At 51.4% G+C, this 18,816-nt stretch overlaps 1 protein-coding gene across 9 annotated transcripts in view; it reads right to left on the reverse strand.

Moving 5' to 3' along the window:
- Positions 1-18,816, reverse strand: part of HDAC4 (histone deacetylase 4) — a 244,085-nt gene that overhangs the window by 42,761 nt on the left and 182,508 nt on the right. For 4 of the 9 annotated variants that reach the window (XM_080670452.1, XM_080670454.1, XM_080670451.1 and 1 more), the window contains 6 exons: positions 17,497-17,628; positions 15,097-15,209; positions 11,210-11,326; positions 10,927-11,125; positions 7,616-7,854; positions 812-1,069 (listed from right to left, as the gene is read on the reverse strand). In XM_080670452.1, the coding sequence (XP_080526578.1) occupies positions 812-1,069; positions 7,616-7,854; positions 10,927-11,125; positions 11,210-11,326; positions 15,097-15,209; positions 17,497-17,628 (1,058 nt within the window). Of the gene's footprint in view, positions 1-811; positions 1,070-7,615; positions 7,855-10,926; positions 11,327-15,096; positions 15,210-17,496; positions 17,629-18,816 lie in introns of all 9 variants that reach the window. The other 5 variants (XM_080670455.1, XM_080670453.1, XM_080670457.1 and 2 more) reach the window with 2 other exon arrangements.

Here is an 18,816-nt window from a genome sequence, read left to right on the forward strand (position 1 = left end):
TCTAGTGGAGAGAGGGGCGGGGACGAGCCAGGGCCTGCACCCTGGACAGAGCTCTGTTGCTGGAGGACAAGATCCGACTCCACTTCGAGAGTGCCACACATCTGGCTCATTGGGAGTAAGCAACCTCCGTGGGCCTCTTAACACGAGGTTCTGACTCGCTGCCTGCCTGGCTGACCTAGTGTTTTGTTGATTTGGCAGTTTTATTTTTACTGTAAATTAATAAATGATTCATCAGATATATTCACCAGTTTCTTCTGAGTTTGGTTATTGTGTGCCAGTGCCCAGAACCCTTATTGGCTCTGGCTGACACTACTTTTCTGGATCTGCAAGGCTGGCCACTGCTGTCTCCTCAGGCCCCAAAGGCCCTGCCTACCTTTTAGATCAACTAAAACATTAATCTCCCTCCCCGGACCTTTAGTGATTATGCTGAATCCTACTAACACTTGGCTTTATGTTTATCACAGCTTACAGACCTGAAAGAAAACCATCCCTAGGGAGTCTGGGCCGACTCTGGCTGGAAAGTGGGTGCATAAATGCCCACAGTGGACAAATGGCCAGTATGTCTAGATATAGCTATGGTAAACAGACATAGATCCTCAGCCACCTCCCACACCACTAGGGAGTGATGGGTGAAGACCTGTGCTGGCGGGAGTGGAAGGAAGAGGCCCTTCAGTTTCCACTACCCACCAGAAACGTGGGCCACTGTTTGAGGCCAGGCCTGTCCCTTGCCTCCTACACCACCCGGCTCCAGTCCACTTTCCCCTTCCCTGTCCACCTTTTCTCACCCTGCCCACCCTGCCTTCCTGGTCACCTGTCTGAAGAGCAGCTCTTGCTCTGTGGGCTGGCGCTGGCTGGGCTCCACTTCCCGCGGTGGCTCTGCCTCCTCGTCATCACTCTCCAAGGGCTCCTGTTTCACCTGCACTCCAGCCAGCTCCTGGGCCTCCTTCTGCCCGGAGAGCCGGTCCAGGTAAGGCTCCTCCAGGAGGGCTTGGTGCTCACGGAGCTCCTCCTCTGTCTCCTCGGGGTGGCTCTCAGGCTGCCGGGCTGGCTCGCTGGGTTTGGGGATAATCTACAGAGGTGAAGGGTGAAGTCAGAGTGACCCAAGGTGACTGAGGTCATCATAAAGGAAAGGTACATCAGAAAGTCTTCATCTCAGAAACAAAGGGATAGAGGACTCTGGGGGTGAGTTAAGGCCAACAGGCACCAGGCTAGCACCAGGCTGGTCACCTATGCAGAACATGGGTGCTGTCCGCGGTGCTGAGAAGTAATCCCAAATCCTCAGGCAGGGAAGGAGGCAGACCTGCAATTGGTTTGTTTATGAAACTGTGTTTGTGCCAAGCAAGAGAACAGCAATGACAATCAGACGTGTCAACCCACCTCTGCGCCTGGGTGAGAAGGGAAGAGGACAATGTCCCCTCCTCCACTGCCACAGCTGCTAAGAGGGACATTGCCTGCCTTCTTCCACCCTCAGCCAGTTATTCATCTGTCTGAGAAATCCCTTTTCTGTGTCCATCCTAGTATAACTGAGGTCCTGACCTGAAAGGGGACTGGGGCTGGTTACCTGCACCTGCTCCTCCTCCTCCTGGGCTTCTCTGCCAGCTGACCAGGCCCTAGAGCCCCCAGCCCTGTCCCACTTCCTGCCTCCCACCCTCGGGCCTAAAAAGCTTCCATGTCATGAAATTTGACCTCCAGACCATAGGCATGAGAAGCTGTGTTTTCTGAAAGGGGTTCACAACCTTGCCTGTGCCACAGGTAGGTCCTAACAGGTCAAACTGAGAATGGGGCACTGGGAGTGACACTTTGGGCCTCAGCAAGGCTGGGATGGAAGGCCAAAAGAGGGGCTGGGTCCAGAAAGAGAAGTGGAAGGCTGTAGCAGGGCTGGCTCCTGGTGCAGGTACAGACAGAGGCTGGCTACTGCCTAGAAGGATGCAGCTGGCCCAGGAGGGAAGGGCAGAGAGGCTGAAATCCAAGTGCCACATGAGAAGGCGATCCAAGTCAGGGTTTAGGAGCCAGCTCAGGACTGGAGACGGCTGTCAGGAAGAACTGAGCAGTCAGGAAGTTGAAACCTCGAGTGCAAAAGCTCATGCGAGGCTCATGGAAGCTTTTACTGAGGATAGAGAGGCCACACACACAAAGGGAAACACAGAGAACAGGCCAGAGGCCAGGAGAGGAAGAGGGGTCTGCCCATCTGCCGCCCTGGGGAGGAAGACTAGAGGGTCCTGAGTACCTGCAGGCTCAGAGTCAGCTCTGGGTTGTTATGAGGAGGCATACAGGCCACACGCCCTGCTCCGAGGTGCCGTTCCACAAGCTCCATGAAGATGGCTGTGGGAAGCATCTGCACCAAGTGTGGGGGAAAAAGGAGGTTGTGGCCACCTCAGGGTGACCTGAGGATGACCCCAAAGGGAGGTAATTTGTATGCTTGAGTAACCCAGGGCCTATTCTAGGCCACTCGGGAGGCCCAGCTCTGATGTGGGGTGTTTCTGCAGACACAGAGCTCTGGTCCCTACCCAGGGAGGCCAGACAAAAGTAAATGAGGAGTGGAGGGCCCAGCCAGGGCCCCAGCGCTTGCCTGAGGAAGCTGGTTGAGAAAACAGAGCATTAATACTGAAGAGTTAGGAGAGTGGCCATGGGAACATGTACTCAGAGGACAGGATACTCCAATCCTGACTTTCTTCCAATGTTTTCTACTAAATTTCAAAACTAGAGAAAACTTTCAAAAATCGTTAAGAAATCCCACATGCCTTTCTCCTATAGATGGAAGGACACAGGGATAGAGGCAGAGGTTGACCTCTCCTCTGCTGACCTATTTGAGGGCTACCAGTGGCCGCGAGATGCAATCCAGCAAATGTGTCAGCCCTCCTCTGCCCTTCTCCACAGAATCCTGGGAATCACCCACTTGGGAGTCTCACTGATAGACTTAGTGACTGTCAACTGTGCTGTAGACCACACAAATATTCAAGTTCCCTCAGTTGACAGGTAATGTCACTTATGGCCTTTTCTGTTCCAAGTCGGGTCCAGCTACAGATCACATGTATGTTTAGGTGACCTGTCCGAAGTTGCCATGTCTGAAGCATTCAACCAGTGTCTGTAAAGGGCCCCTGGATGTGGTGAGGGACCATCCCCTCTGGTATCTGGGGCAGGTGCTGACACAGTTTGGCAGACTCCCTGTGGGGCAGGTGGGCTTCCAGCTGTGGTCAGTGTGCCTCCTGTGGACCGCACTCCGTCCTTTCTGTCACATGCTGCTTTTGGGCTAAATGTTTAGTTTCACCAGTTCCAGTGAATGTCCTGGGCAACTTTCTAGGTGATGGGCTCTATGGAGTCTCCTCCTGCCTCCTGCAGCTTCACTCTTAGGGAGCCCCTGAGGCCACACCCCTTCCCCCATCCCCCCAGGCCTGGCAGGCATGGGGCGGGGTGGGGCTACAGCCCTTGCAGGCAGGTGAATGGGTGGCAGCTTTGGATCATGGAAGGGGAGGAGAAAGGAGCTGGGAGATGGCAAAGGCCCAGCGGGCAGAGGGGACACAAAGCAGCCTGCTCACAGCAGACGTCCAGGGCTTCCTCTGCCATCGTCTCAGCTTCCTTGGGAAATGAGGCATCCAAGCAGAGCCTGCCAGGCCCTCCAGAGGAGTTAGGACATTCAGAACTTCCATGAGAGCCCAGGTCCCTGGAGCTCACTTCACATCCTGAGTTTGGCCTGAGGACTGAGGGTGCCTAGGAGGGATGTCGCCAGGGCAGTGGCACGTGGCTTGCATCAGAAGCCTCCCTGTGTTGCAGAGGTGCTGCAGGACTGCGAGGGTCTCCACTCAGCAGTGATGCAGGAGCTTGTGCGGCCAGCCTCCTTGGGCCGAGGCCACTGTTTGGCCTCCTGTCGCTGACATGCAGCTCTGCTTCCAACTGACCACTGTGGCCAGACCATATGGCAGAGCCAGCAGCAGGAGGGGCAGTGGCAGGCAAACGTGCTGGAGGAAACACTGGCAGAGAATCGGCAGCAAACTGGACAAACAAGTCAGCTCTTTGTCTCCTAGTGGCCTTTGGACCTTAGGAGCCCTCATTTATCAATTACATGAGAACAAATGCAACTCCAAATTAGAGCAACACATTTTCTAAAAGCCAGACTGGAGTTCAGAGCCAAAGCCAACTGGTAAGCAGCCCATTTTTAAAGACTATTGGCCATGCTCATAATTAGACAACACAAATAAACGAGACCCAGTTTTCATATTCAATATTGGGAAGGTCGGGTGAAAGGGAAACACATCCAACCCAGCTCTACAGGATTTGGGCTCATGTGGAATTCAGCAACCATAGACGGAACTACTGTCACAGCAAAGCCAGCTTCTCCAGTTGTCAAGGTGCCTTAGTTCTTTCCTAATAGAGAAAAAGCATTTCTGCCCCTGTACACACTGCTCACCTTACACAGACCACACCTGAGGCCATTCTCAGACGCTCCCAGACACATAAGATTAGCTTCACTTCAGAGCTGGAAGCCCCACTCCCCTTTGATGGCAAACATTCTCCTCAAAGTCTCTTCACGCAGCGAACTTTATTAAACACACTGCATGCAAGGCCATGGGCATCCACAGTGAGGCTGACACACAGCTGGATAGTAGCACTGGGTGTCCACAGGGAGGCCCACATACCGCTGGAGAGCAGTGGTGATAGCCCCGGTGAACACAGCCAGCTCCTAGGTCCATCTTTCCTGCCTCACAGGCTTTCTCAGCCAATGGGCCATTCTCTGGAAACCACAGCAGCCCCATTGGGCTGCTGAAAGTGCAGCAACTGGGAAGGGCTGACCTCTCTCTAAGGGTGACATCCTTGAAGCAGCTGCCCATTGAGGCCGAATGACAGCAGACCATGCATGGAAGGCCACCACCCCCATGCATAGGGCACAGGGCTGCTGGGAGGGAGCCTTGCCAGGCCCTGGGCTCTAGTGCTGTCAGGTAATGAGGCCTAGGAACAGCCTGCTCCAAGATGAAGGGCAGAGACAGAGACAGCGCCAGACGGTACCAGATATGAGCTTGGCTCCCTGAGCGCCATGAGAACAGTGTATAAACATGTCAGTCACCTGTCGTTCCCACCGTCAGTCAGTCATGTAGCAGAATCAGGGAGATTACCCAGCTTCCAAGTCGCTCTGTTCAGGAACATATCACCTATGAATAGGTGTTTCCTGTCTTCAAAGCCTCCTAACGTGCCACTCAGATAATGACATTAACAAAATGAAGAAGCCAAACTGGTATCAGATGGAGAAATGTCAAGTTCCCACACAGTGAGGAGTCCCTTTCCTGTCCAATCAGGGACGGGAGCAGGGCCTGCCCACTGCTGACTGCTTTGTCCTGCCTGGCTGGGAGAGCCTGTGGGGTGGGGAATCTGTGGGTGGGCTCCAAGCCCATTCCCTAGTGCCTGGTGGGTAGAGGGGTCTGGGCTTGGCTGCCCTGGGCAGCTGGCCATTCAGGAGTGAACGTCCCTCAGCCCTGCCAGGGCAAACACACTGGGGTGGACTGGGGCTATGTGGCTGCCACCTCCACCTGTGAACCCTGTGCGGGCTGAGCCCGACTCAGTGGAGGAGCAGCCCCAAAAGACATGATGGCATTTCAACAAGCAACACTCTTGACAAAACCACACCAGCACCCGCTCTCGGCAGGTACTGTGCCAGGCACCTGGGTCCACCAGGGTACACAGACCGCATCCTTGTGGGCTGACATGCCAGGAGGAAACAGAGATAGGCATATGAAACGTGAGGAATGGGTGTAGTCACTGCAGACAGGAGGGTGGGCAAGGTAACAGGATGGGGCTGGGAGGCAGTTCTAACTGGGGTGGGGAACTCATGAGTGATGTTCGGGACAAGACTCAGAGGAGCAAACCTAGGAAGCGTGGAATGGGAAGATCTTCTTCTTTGAAGACTAGTCTCCGTGCCCAAAACCCAACTGGGCTGGGAATGCTGGCAGACAGAGGAGCAGGGCTGGCTGCACATAGTGCCTCGGCCCTGGGTAGGTGGTCTTCTTTCCGCTTGCTCCATCTTCACACTCGTGTGGACCCTTCCAGGTCTTGTTCCTAATCCCCTCCCCTCCACTCTTTCATTCCTCAGGGAGGCAGAGACAAGCTTAACTGTGTATAACAGGTGCAGGATCAATGACTGGGTTCTCCCTGAAAGAGGGGACGCAACCAGGTGAGCTTTCCCCGGAAAGAGACACGTTGAGAACCAAGTCTGTCCATCCCCAAATCTGTGAGTTCCCCTCAGAAATCACCAAAGCTGCCTTCTCTTACCTCATCCACTTCTTTCTTAGCAGCTTTGAGAGGTAACTCACCAGAGTTCACACTTTTGAACTGTGTAAGTCACTAGTCATTTATATTAACAGAGTTGTGCAACCATCGTGTCTCTAACTCAGAGCACTTTCAATCACCTCAGAAAGAAATGCCATTCCCACTGGCAGTCACCCCCCACCACTCCCCACCCCACCTAGGTTACCCATCAATCACCAATCTGCCTGCCCGTCTGATGTTCTACCCACATCGAATCACCCAACGTGTGGGCTTTTCTGTCTGGCTTCTCTCACTCAGCACCATGTTTTCAGGGCTGAGTGATACACCATGGCCTGTCTATGCCCATTCTGTTTGACTGTCATCTGGGCTGTCCTGCTGTTGGTGTGCAAGCCCTTGTGTAGACGTATGTTGTCAACTCTCTTGGGTGCAGGCCTAGCAGCGGGCCTGCTGGGTCCCATGGCAACTCTGTCAACCTTTTGAGGGAATACTGGACTGTCTTCCACAGGTTCATCTCATTCTTTACTATTAAAAGATGCTTTCTTTCAAATGTTGGCATTTGAAAAACATTACTCAAAATTGCTCTTTTCCTATTTTACAAACTAGAGAGCAACATCACCCTTTCCCACCACTTCCTGCTGAGAGTGGCGCCGCCATGGGGACTGTGCAGGTGTGCAGGCCTCTGTGAGCTGGCCTGGGTGTAGCCCTCTAGAGGATGTTATTCCAATGGACAAGTATACTGCAAGGGTAGAGTCACTCTAGACACGTGCTTCTGGGGACTTCAGGCCACTATAAAGTTAGGGACTTCCTGTTTTGTGTTTGCTTAAATAATATAAATATGCTTGAGAAAAAAGGCTTGTCTGGCTGGCATGGCTAAGTGGTTGAGCACTAACCTATGGACTAGGAGGTCACGGTTCAATTCCCTACCAGGGCATATGCCCAGGTTATGGGCTCGATCCCCAGTGTGGGGCTTGCAGGAGGCAACCAATCAATAATTGTCTCATCATTGATGTTTCTATTTCTTTCTCCCTTCCTCTCTGAAATCAATAAAAACATATTTAAAAAGAAAAAAGTGTTGGCTGAGTGGAATTTACCACGCAGTGATGCAAACACTTCACATACATAACACTGACCAGGGACTCAGGAATTGGCCCTGCCCACTCCCGTCATCCCCCACATGGACAATTCCCCCAAGTTCCAGCTGAACACAAGCCCATCCCTGCCGAGCATGGGGAAGCCTGAGACCTACTATTTCTCCTGTGGCTCCTGGCTGTTCAAGGTCAGAAAGGAGCAGCTGTCAGATGGCAAAGATAAGGAAAGAGCTAACAGACGTGAGGCTGCGGAGTGCACGGCACAGACCCACCTTGTTCATGTGCAGCTGCTGCTGCTGAAACTGTTGCTTGTGTTTCTCCAGAAACTGCTGGTGCTGCTGCTGGATGACCAGGTGCTGCAGGGCCTGGGCGTTTTGGGGCAGCGGTGCTGACTGCGTGCGCCCCAGTGGACGGTGCTGCCTCAGCTTGTGGATGGAGGGGGACACCCGGTCTGCGCCAACCAGAGACTGTGCGTGCAGGGGCAGGGCGCCCAGGCCTGAAAGATACCAGTCTGAAGATAACATGGAGGAAAATAGCAGAGGGGAAGAGGAAGAAGAGAGGAGGGGAGAGAACTGTTGAGTGAATGACAGAGACACCGTGAGCTGCAGCCGCCAGCCCAGGTGCCTCCTCCCTGGAGCCCACCGGGTGTGACTCCAGGCACACGCCGAGCATCCTGAGCTGTCACTTGGAGGGTACTGTCTCTGACACCCAGGTTAATGCCATCAACAGGTGTTCTGTGCAACAGGCTTCAGAACAGCTCGCCCTGCCCAAGAGGCAGTGTCACAGGTATGATCGCCCCCTCAGAAGGGCCCAGGCCCTTCAAAGGTTCTGATCTGAATAGCACTGTGGGCAATGAGAGTACCACATGCTGAGCTGAGGAAGGTCACAGTGGCCCTTCCCTGTCACAGAAACTAAGTGTGAGAGAAAAAAAAATGTCCTCAGGGTCAAGTTCTTTTAAGGGTCTCTTAAAGCACTGATTTCATGCACAAAGGGGGCATTAACACTTAAAATCCTGATTGATATGGTCAAAACCTCTTTCTACAAATTTCTACAAGGATTTGCCAACGTCTAGGCCCACTGGCTGCATAGGAGGGTGCTGCGCCCACATCTGCACCTGAGCTAAGCGTTCAGATCCAGAGTCTGAGCGGACAGGACACATCTGACTATGTCTGCACTTGAATCTCAGTTTAAATTGCAACCTCTCTTGTGAACCAGTAAGTTTAACATTTTTCCTTCTGTAGGCTTGTCCTCCATCTGGTCTTTCTATTGTAAATTGTTGTTTAGGTCACTGACCATTTTTCCAAGGTTCTATGGGCAAAAAGGTCTAACAAACCCCTTCTCCTGCAACCTGGGTATGTCCCCCTGGCAACCTGAGGCAAACAAACACTTTACATTGCTCAGGCTGAAAATGACCCTAGGTCAAGGATGTCCGACCAGAGAAATGGTAAATGAACTGAGCACACCATCTGCTGCTGCCCTGTGAGTGACCAGAAGGCTAAAATAACCCACCAGGTACCTACACCTGCCCCTCTACTTGGCCTTCTTCCCACCTATTCACCTGCCGAGTCCCACCTCAGATCTCAAGTAGCGATGATCGTTTCCAGGAAGCCTTCCCTGAAGCTCACCTGTCCCAGCACCCAGCCTCCTGCACACACCCAACTACCAAGCTCTGGGGCCCGTCTCCCAGGGCCTGGCTGGCAGGACACACTGGTCTGAAAGTTTGGTTTGCTGGCCACTCGAGCACTGTGCTCGGCTGGGTGGCCAGACCAGGCAGTGCCCATGGTTCTGTGTGAAGCTGCAGAAACAAGCCAGGACTCTGCAAACAGTTTCCTTCTCGCCTGGAAATAACCCCGATTTCCATGCACTGCCCCGGCTAGCTGCTCAAACTCAGCCTCTGGGAATACTGGGACTCTGCTCTTTCCAAGAGTAATGATACTGCGTGCAGAGAGCCTAATAATATGAAAAGGTACGAGCCACAGAGCCTGCGAGGAAGGAGAAACAGAGCCCGAGACCCTCCACCTTGCTTGCTCTCTGACCCAGCCAGACACTTCTCTCACAGGGGCCTGTTTCCAGAGCACTTGTGAGTGGAGCTGGTATAACTTGGTCAGTCTGTCCAATGAGATCATCAGCAAGGAGGTAGGTCTGTGGGCCGACCACTCGGGGGGACTTAGATACACTGACATAGGAAACTGGCAGTGACACCTCCTGGGTCCTGCTCAGACATAGCCACCTCAGACACCATGGCTCTCACTGGGCTCAGTCACAGGGATATTTACTGCGCTTATGCTATCTGTTAGGCATTGCAGACTGTGTGGGTGCTGGGAGAGAGAGGATGGCAGAGCTGTAGGAAAATGCAAGGTCTGGGCTCCAGGAGGGAGGCAGGACAGACGCAGTGTCCACGGCAGCTGACATAGAATGAGCACATGGGAGCAGGACAGGGGCACAGGAGCTGGCCTCATGGAAAAAGGGGCTTTGGGAAAAGGACAGGGCTTCCAGAATCACCCTGCAGGCCAGTCAGCGAGGAGTAAAACTGGATAGTTAGTGAGCTGCATGGGAGGAAGAGGCCTGGAGGCCTGGCACAGCCTATCTCCAGCTGAGAGCTGGGGCCTCACTGCAGCCAGCTGCCCAGAGCTTTCTGTGCCATGGAAATGGTCCAGGTCGCACTGCACCAGCAGCCATAGGAACACTCACTATGCCTCACAGGTGACTGAGTGCTTTTAATTTTCAATTTCAATGTTAATGGCCACATGTGGCCGGTGCTCCTGCACTGAACAGCACTATGATGCACAACGGGGGGGACTTCCCAGGCCCTGAGGGGACCCTGGTGGCAGCTAGAGAACAGGATGGAAAGGCAGGAAAGCAGTCAGGAGGCGTCTTCCCACAGAGCCCAGGGGTCCTAGAAGGATACAACCCGAGCCCAGGCCAGCCAGTGACTCTAAGGAACCAAGTGCTTGAGAGGGACAAACAAGCACAAAACAGGAAAACCGAACCAAACCCCCGTCTGGACCCGCACACGCCACATCTGGACTCTGTGGCCTGCAGGCACCTGCATTTCCCACTGAGGTTGGGGGTCAGAGATTTGGAGGTGAAGCCCTAATGTTGCTATAGATTTTACTTCTGAACAGAGAGAGAGAGATTCGAGAAGCCAGACATGAAACTGAGGATGATACCCAGATGAGGACGGGTGACCGCAGCCCCCACACGTCTGGTGATCCTTAGTGACTCTGTACACCATCACTGCTATGAAGACTCCATCACAGAATTTCCCACTTTTTCCTAAATACAACCATCCTTTAGATGGCGCACTGTTTTAATAAAATTTACTGCTGATAGAAATTGACTGTCCTCCCAAGTCAGGTCTGTGTTTCTGCCACTTGCTCAGCTTGACCCAGAGGAGCCTCAACCTCCTCTTGAGAGGGCAGGACCTGTAACTGGCATGTCGTCCACCCAGTTCTGTGAGGGAGACATGGTGCATCATGTCATATGCCCGGACGTGGGGGAAGTGAGGGAAACACAAAATGGAACAGGTTTCCTTGCCGGGTTCTGTGAGCTGGCAAGGCCTGATGCCGTGCAGAGTGCTCACCTGTGACGAGGGGCGTCTGTGTGGGTGGCTGCTCCAGTAAGACCATGTGCTGCAGGAGAGGGTTGTGAGCTGCCCCGCCGTCCCGCTCCAGGGGCGCCGTGCTCAGGTAGGGCGTGAGGTGGGTGCCGGGAAAGAGGGAGAGCCGCTGTTGCAGGGCTGGGAGAGCCAGTCTCTCGGCTTCCTGCTGGCCTGCCGCCCCCTGGAGAGGCACAACTGGTAACGTCCAGGCTACATGCCTGTGACAGCTGCCCCGCACCACACAGACCCTCGGAAGCCTACTTACAGCAGAAGGGCCGGTGGCAGGAAGTCCCAGTGTGATGTTGGGCAAGGATGGCGATGTGTAGAGGGGAAGTGGGGCCACGGAGCCTTCCCGAGTCACCAGTCTGTGTGCCAAGCTGGTCTGGGGACAGAACACAAGACGACCATCACACAGAGTCTGCTCTGGCCAAGTGTGGGCAACCACACCAAGGGAAGGACAACAGAAAACACTTCTGGGCAGACCATGCCCAGAATATAAAGACATATTAACAGATTATAGCATATAGGTGAGTGTAACATTTCAGAGCAGGCGGCAAGCATGAAACCATAGATTCATGATCCACCAAATTCTCATTTTTATTCAAATTGCTTACTCATGGCAAAACTACAAGAAGAAAACCTAGGACAATGTATTTTAAAATATATTCTTAGGGTTGGGAATGTCTTTCCAAACATAACATCAGAGGCAGAAACCAAAGAGGGAACTAAAGATGAAAAAACACGCTCACATGAAAGGGAAAAAATAGTGATGACAATAGTAGCAAAGTACAGGCAAACCAAGGTTAATATATAAAGAGCTCACAAATCAAAAGCAGGCTCGTTTATACATGGGGCATCAGTTTGGAAGAGGCTTGTGGTTACCTGGAATCTTGTTCGTGATGTGATGTTAAGTTAGAAAAACAAGTTACAAGATTTTGCACTTTTTAAAAAGACTTAGACTATTTAAGTATACAGCAAAAGTGAGGACTAGAAGGGCAGTCAGAAAAGAGTGAGCAGTGAGCAGTCTGCAAGGAGTTGAAGTACTGAGATATTTAAACATCTTTTGCTTCTAAAATAAATCTTCTTTGATAAAAAGGACTGTTTTATTCACCAGCACATCCCTGCACAGCAGACACTCAGCAAACGTGCACTGAGCCAATAAGCAAACCACCAACAGGTGACTTTGCCATGGGGCACGAAGGTGGGGGTGGCAGAAATCTGCAAGATGGAAAATAACATGAGGGATGAACATCCTGACTTCCTCCCATCCTTCCCACAGTGAAAAACATAATCAAGGATAAGAACCATTTCACTTCCAGGGGAAAACCTGTGGACTGAAAGCTGTTATACATTACCACAGATAGTGGCCATTGTCTGCAGCCCTACTGGCCTGCGGGGACCAGTGCCCTTTCTCAGAACCCATGTGTGGACATTTCTGCCTTGCAGATTCCCTAGGTGGCTATGTTGATGGTGTCATATTTTGGTGTCAAGAAACATACACTTTGTTCCTATGCTAAAGGCAGAACAGGATGAAACGGCTTTCCTCATGAGGAAGGAAGCAGCACGTCTTGTTCTGGAGACTGGCTGCAGCTACCTGTACAGCTACCGTAGTCACTCATGTAGTCAATGGTGCAGTAACGATGAAAGGACGACTGTGAAAGCGCTCTTCCCACACAAAACAATTTTGTTAAAAGTAAAATACTAATAGGCTATGTTTTAGGGAACATGACTGCGACTGCCAAGGAAACGATGGCTCCACTGAACTGAGATTCTCCAGGAACTAAGAGATGTTCTAATGTTTCCAAGGTTGTAAGTTCCTCTTTATAACCAAGGCTATTTTTTTTTTATACCTAAGTTATTTTTAGAAATTAAGCTGCCTAAGAATTACTTGGTAGGTTGACTTGCCCGCATTTTCAGTGTCAATGTCTCTATCAGCTTCTCAGTTCTGCATATGTCCAGGGCTGGGGTCAGAGTGCCTGTGGCACCACCCTGCCAGCCACACCCCAATCATAGGCACACCCTAGTCACAGTAGTGCTTCAATCACACCTAGCCTTCTGAACTGGATGGAGACGCTGTCTGTGGCACAGGGACCCCTGCATCCTCTGTATAAAGGGGGACAGGGTGTAGTGAGGCTGAGCTCCATGCCGTCCAGGGGTCCCTTGCCTTCCTCCCACACAAGGATTCCACACTGCCTCTGGACTGGGAAGCCTCTGTGCCTCTCAGGGAACTGTCCAATCCTAAAAAAGGACATCTACATACCATCACATTTTCCAAGTCTCCCCTACCAGTACTCTCAACATTTCTTGTGAACCCTCCTACATCTTCTATTAATTTGCAGTAGCTTAATTTACATTAACATGTGACTTGAAAAAATTAACACATACTTTAAACTGGAAACATATAGACTCACCCAAATAAGGCATCCCTACAACATGAAGCATTAGGTACATACCTGCCCACCTTTAATAACAATCAGGGCCCAGGATCGCTATTGCCCACATGATGATCCTGACATCTCATTCCGGAAGCAATTTCTAGGCTGAGCTCTACGCAACGAGCTATGACCTGAACACCCAGGAGGACTCTCAAAACTTTCTATAATCTAAATAAGCACTTAAACAGGTAGGCTGAAAAGAAAAGGTCATAAAAGAAAGAGATGTATAAAAGAAAAAGATGAGAAAATGGGGATTAAGCAAATTAAGCAGTAATGTTAGTTTCTAAAAATCTGCTTATCGATAAAGTGTCTAGAACTCTGTCAGCCCTTTGGAAGGGCTGGACTCATTTCTAACTATTAAAGGAGGAAAGTAAGAAGCTATGTCTAATGAAGTATGGCCTCCTGTCAGTTAGAACTTAGAGCACAGAACCCACTCAGTGGAGCTGTCTGGGCACGAAGCAGACGGTGCTTCTGGCTCAGTTTGCCAGACACTCAGTGCTGAGGAGGTTCCCCGCCCACATCCCCACTCAGCAAGTGCGAAGTTTTCTGCTCAAGTCTGGCCAACCTGACTCCCTCTCCCCACCAGCATGAGGAGCTGGGCAGAAGCAGGCCCTTGGCTGGACCCTGGCCCTAGGTCCCGAGCCTGCACAGGGCTGGGGCAAGATAGGCGCTCCAGAGACACTTGGGGGATAAATGGAGGGAAATGAATGTAAGAGTGAAGATCCTGGAACTTACTGCTGGAAAGTCACTCCGACTCAGGTCTGGTCAAGGGAACGGCATGACCTGCAGCTGGCCCTGGGGCCCTCCACCTGGCTGAAGAAGCCATCCACCTCTTCTCCCAGGAGGCCCTCCTTCCCTCTCTGCCAACCCCTGTATCTGATGTTCCCTCCAAGTGATCCCAGAATCCTCTCTGTACCCAATTCGTGATGCTAACTGACACCCTAATCACTTCCCAGTGTGGTTCCAGTGTTCCTGATGCAAGTACATGTGCCTTGTTGGCAACATTTTAAGTTGTGTATCTCTCAATACACAACAAGTATTTTTGTTGTTGTTGTTAATACTCACCCGAGGATATTTTTCCATTGATTTTTAGAGAGAGTGGAAGGGAGGGGGAGAGACAGATAAGAAAACATCGATGTGAGAGATCCATCTACTGGTTGCCTTTTGCATGCGCCCGACCAGGACCGGGGATCAAGCCTGCAACCAAGGTTGTACCCTTGACCAGAATTGAACCTGGGACTCTTCAGTCTGCAGGCTGATGCTCTATCCACTGAGCCAAACCGGCTAGAGCCACAAGTATTTTAATTCCCATCCAGCCAGGATTCCAATGGGCTCCTGTTCCCAACCAGCACGCAGAGCCCTGTGCCATGAGGTTATGGGCAGCTGGCACCATTGGCATGTGGTTCATGTGGAGGATGGACCTAATGTGTTCTGAGGAGCCCAGGAGGAAAGAGGGGGTGCAGAAATGTTCTTTGACCACAACTCTCGTATTGGGAACTCCTGAGTCCCTATGTAAAGGAGGTCGAGTGATGAGTGGCAATTGGACAATGAAGTCCACATCAGCGCTCTACAGGCTGCCTCACTCCTCAGTTTCCCTCACCACGACCTGGACAGTCAAGTCTGAAGGACAACTGTAAGATGCAGTCACCTCAAGCAAATCAGCTCTTTGAATCCGCCTCAGGACCGGCAGGAAACAAACAGAAAGCGGGGCACTGACCTCGGCTGGGATGCTGGGGACGGCGGGTGCAATCCCATTCTCCGTGCTGACGCTCCCGGAGCTGTTGTTAGGCGAGCTGGGTGCGGAGCCAGGGGCACTGCTGCATGCAGAGTCTGTAGTGGAAAGACATGTCGTCATCCATACTCGGCTCAAGTCCCAGGAAAGTCATGGGACTCACCTACTGACTGGGGCCTGGGCTGCTGCTCACCAGCATGTGGACAAACTCCAGCAGGAGAGAACATGACCAGGGTCCCCAAACAGCACTGTGCAGCCCACTCCCCATTTTCAGTTTTGCTAACCTTTCAGTTCTGTAGACACCACACCTGAGTCTTTTGAGCTGTACACATTATCAATTTTATTCCTCTTTTGTGTTTTAAGATGATCTTAAAGACCAGAAAGACAAGCCCTTGGACACTAACTAATATTCTAAACAAAAGGCCAGGAAACACACAAGCCCAATGACTGAGAGCAGGGAAAGGTTACTTGTGGTCACTAGGAAAGCCACACACCATTAGTGTCCACTTTGAACACATCCTCTCATCCTTCCTGAGTTACATCGAGGTCCAGGGAAAGTAGAGCTTGTAGTTTCTGTCACTGATCTGGGTTATGTGGAAATACACACTACAGCTTGTATAAGTAACTGTGAAGGCACAGTGGCTGCACACTGCTCGTGGGGAGAGGGCTCCATTCGCTGCTACTGCGACAGAGGAGAGGAAGGTGTTCTGTCCAACTAGTTGGCCCTCTGAGTTCCAGGGGAGTGGCAATGAACACAGGACTTGCTTTCTCTGCCCCAACCTATGACCATGGCCACCACCAGGTCCTGTCTGCTGGGAAGTCAGCTCTGCTAAGAGCACGGGCCCCTCCAGCCACCTGGGGCACTGTGCTGCCCAGGACACCTGCAACTGTCCCTCAAGCTTTTTCTGGCCTGTGCAGCTTCCCTTACATCCTGGCCCAGGTTCCTTTGGGTACTTTCTCTATGAAACACACTCAGTGTCAATCAGGAGTTGCACACCCAGTCTGCTACTTGTCTCACAGTGATGGTCTAGTTTCTTGAATTATATCAAAAGCTCCTGGGCAGCGAGGACCTGAGTCTTTTTTGTGACCAGCCAGGTCCTGTCTCACAGTAGCATCAGCAGTCACGGCTGACATGACATTTACTCTAATGCTCTGAAAGAAGCCTGGGGACAATTCCATCTCCTCAACAGTGTGACTAGAAATAAATGCTGGCCTTAGAGCTGGCCCTGACCAAGGTGCTGCTCAGAGAAAACCAGGCTGTGTCCATGGGCACACAAGTGCTTTAACATAACGGGATTCCCTAATCCGCACAGAAGCGTCAAGCTGGTGAAACCAAGAGGGACTTCAGACATTTCTTCATTTCTTTAAATGAGGCCTCCACACTAGAATCAGAGGACAGACCCCACATTGAAAAAGGAAGACAAAGACAAAAATGAGTCCCCAGATTCTTTTACACTAATCCACAAATATGTGGAGACAGGCTCTACGCTGGGTTTCCCCTGGGCTGAGGAACCTCAAGAGCAGTGGGGCAGGGTGCCAGGCACTTATCCAGAAGGTGTTGGGACTCAGATTGTGAGATGTGGCCGCTCACATAGGGAGGACCAACACCAAAGGCCCCCTCCTGCTCCCAAGAGCCTTGGTTTTCAATCCAAACCCTGTACTTGGTGCAATGCTGCCCCCAACCCCCCCGCCCCACACACACACCCATTTCCAGGCCACCGCTAAGCAACTTCTTTGTCCTGTGCTTTCAGGAATGTGGACGTGCGCCCTCGTGACGGTGCACCCCCAGGAAGCGGGGTGTGCCCTCAGGATGAGGTGTGTGTCTTGGGTCAGGGGTGTACCTCGAGGTGGGGTATATCTTGGATAGGGGAGTCACTCTTGTAAGGGGGTGCTCCTGAGGACTGGGGTGCACCAGGGGACCTGGGGTACATCCCTGTGAAGGGGTGGGCCCTTGGAAAGGGTCTCTGCCCAGTGGGTGTATTCTGTGTCTCCACCACTAGGTGGTATCCAAGAGCAATGCACTCATTACGAGGAAGTGGAGATCCTGAGCTCCCCATTTCTCTTCTGCCTACCTGCGGGGCCCCATGCTGAACCATTTTGATGCTCTAGTGGTTCTGGCATTGGAGCAGGTCAGACACGTGTGACTCCCCACTAATAGGGCAGGATGGATTAAAACCCCACCTTCAGAGTAACCTCAATCTGAATCCCTGCAGAACTCTCCTGCCCTGTTAGCTTTGTTGTGTTCCCTGTGCCTAGTGACTCATGCTGGAGCAGGGACAGGTGTGCAGGGTGGGCTTCAGCTTCAGAGGTGCTAAAGAGCCTCATGGAGAAGGTGGTGCTGGGTTGGTGGGCAGGCAGTGGGGTTTAAACTCTCCTCTAACATACCTGTGACATCCAAGGGACGCTTTTTTAGAGCAGTGACCACAGGCCCATCTTTCCTGCGCAACAGGGGGCTGCTCCGTCTCTCAGCCACTTTCTGCTTTAGCCGGGACCGTAATTTCAGATTGGGTTCTGAAGCTGCATGAAAAGGAGACATCATTACAGCCAGGCAGACACAACCTGGGTCAGGGTTATTTTGTGGTGGTTTAAAAATATGCACACTGGGTAAATATTTGCTTAATAGCTGAGTGAAGGCACTATTCTGAGGCCTGTGGGCAGAGTATTTTCAATCAAACAGTGAGTAAAATACATCTGATGCCTTTGGCTACATTTCTTTACATATAAGATTATAAACTTGTGTCAGTGGTGTCATCAAAAATAATGTCACTATGCCTTACCAGCAGAGGGGAGGAAAACTGAGAACTGGGCTTTGGCCCATGGGCATTATTCTGACCTTACATGCTTTCCTATTCACCTGCCACGTATCACAAACGCAGAAGCAAGCTTCCCGCTGGAGCACCTGTGTCCTCTGTGAATGGCTGACATGAGGGCACTAACACCAACCCCAACCCCCCTGGGATGAGGGTTAACCAAGCCAGGTCTCAACATCCTAGTTCACCTGAACACAGGCCACAGGTGTTTCGGCTTGGTTTGGTTTTTATTCACAGCTCTGCTTGCGTGGACAAAGCCATTTGCAAACCTGCAACTCTAAGCCCATAGTGGTTCCTAAGTCTTCTGTACCTAAAACCTAGGCTATCCCCTGACCAATCAGGTATTAATCTTTATACACTCACGTGGAATGGTGCCTCCATTATAACATTAACTGAAAAATAAGAGTTACAGGACAAAGTGCAGAGAAGGTATTTTGTTAACAAAAAGACAGCTATACACACACCACACACACACACCCAACACACAGGCTCTAAAGCAGTGGTTCTCAACCTTTCTAATGCCGCGACCCTTTAATACAGTTCCTCATGTTGTGGTGACCCCCAACCATAAAATTATTTTCGTTGCTACTTCATAACTGTAATTTTGCTACTGTTATGAATCGTAATGTAAATATCTGTGTTTTCTGATGGTCTTAGGCGACCCTGCTAGCGGTTCTCAACCTGTGGGTCGTAGCAACAAAAATAATTTTATGGTTGGGGGTCACCACACATGAGGAACTGTATTAAAGGGTTGCGGCATTAGAAAGGTTGAGAACCACTGCTCTAAAGTGTCTACAGATAGCAAACTATTGGCAGTAGCTGCCTTGGGAAATAAGACTCAGGGTGTGTGCTTTTGTGTGTTAATTTAATACAAGCATGCTTTATTTATGTAATT

Source organism: Plecotus auritus (assembly GCF_963455305.1).
Source record: "Plecotus auritus genome assembly, chromosome: 5".
Lineage (NCBI taxonomy): Eukaryota > Metazoa > Chordata > Mammalia > Chiroptera > Vespertilionidae > Plecotus > Plecotus auritus.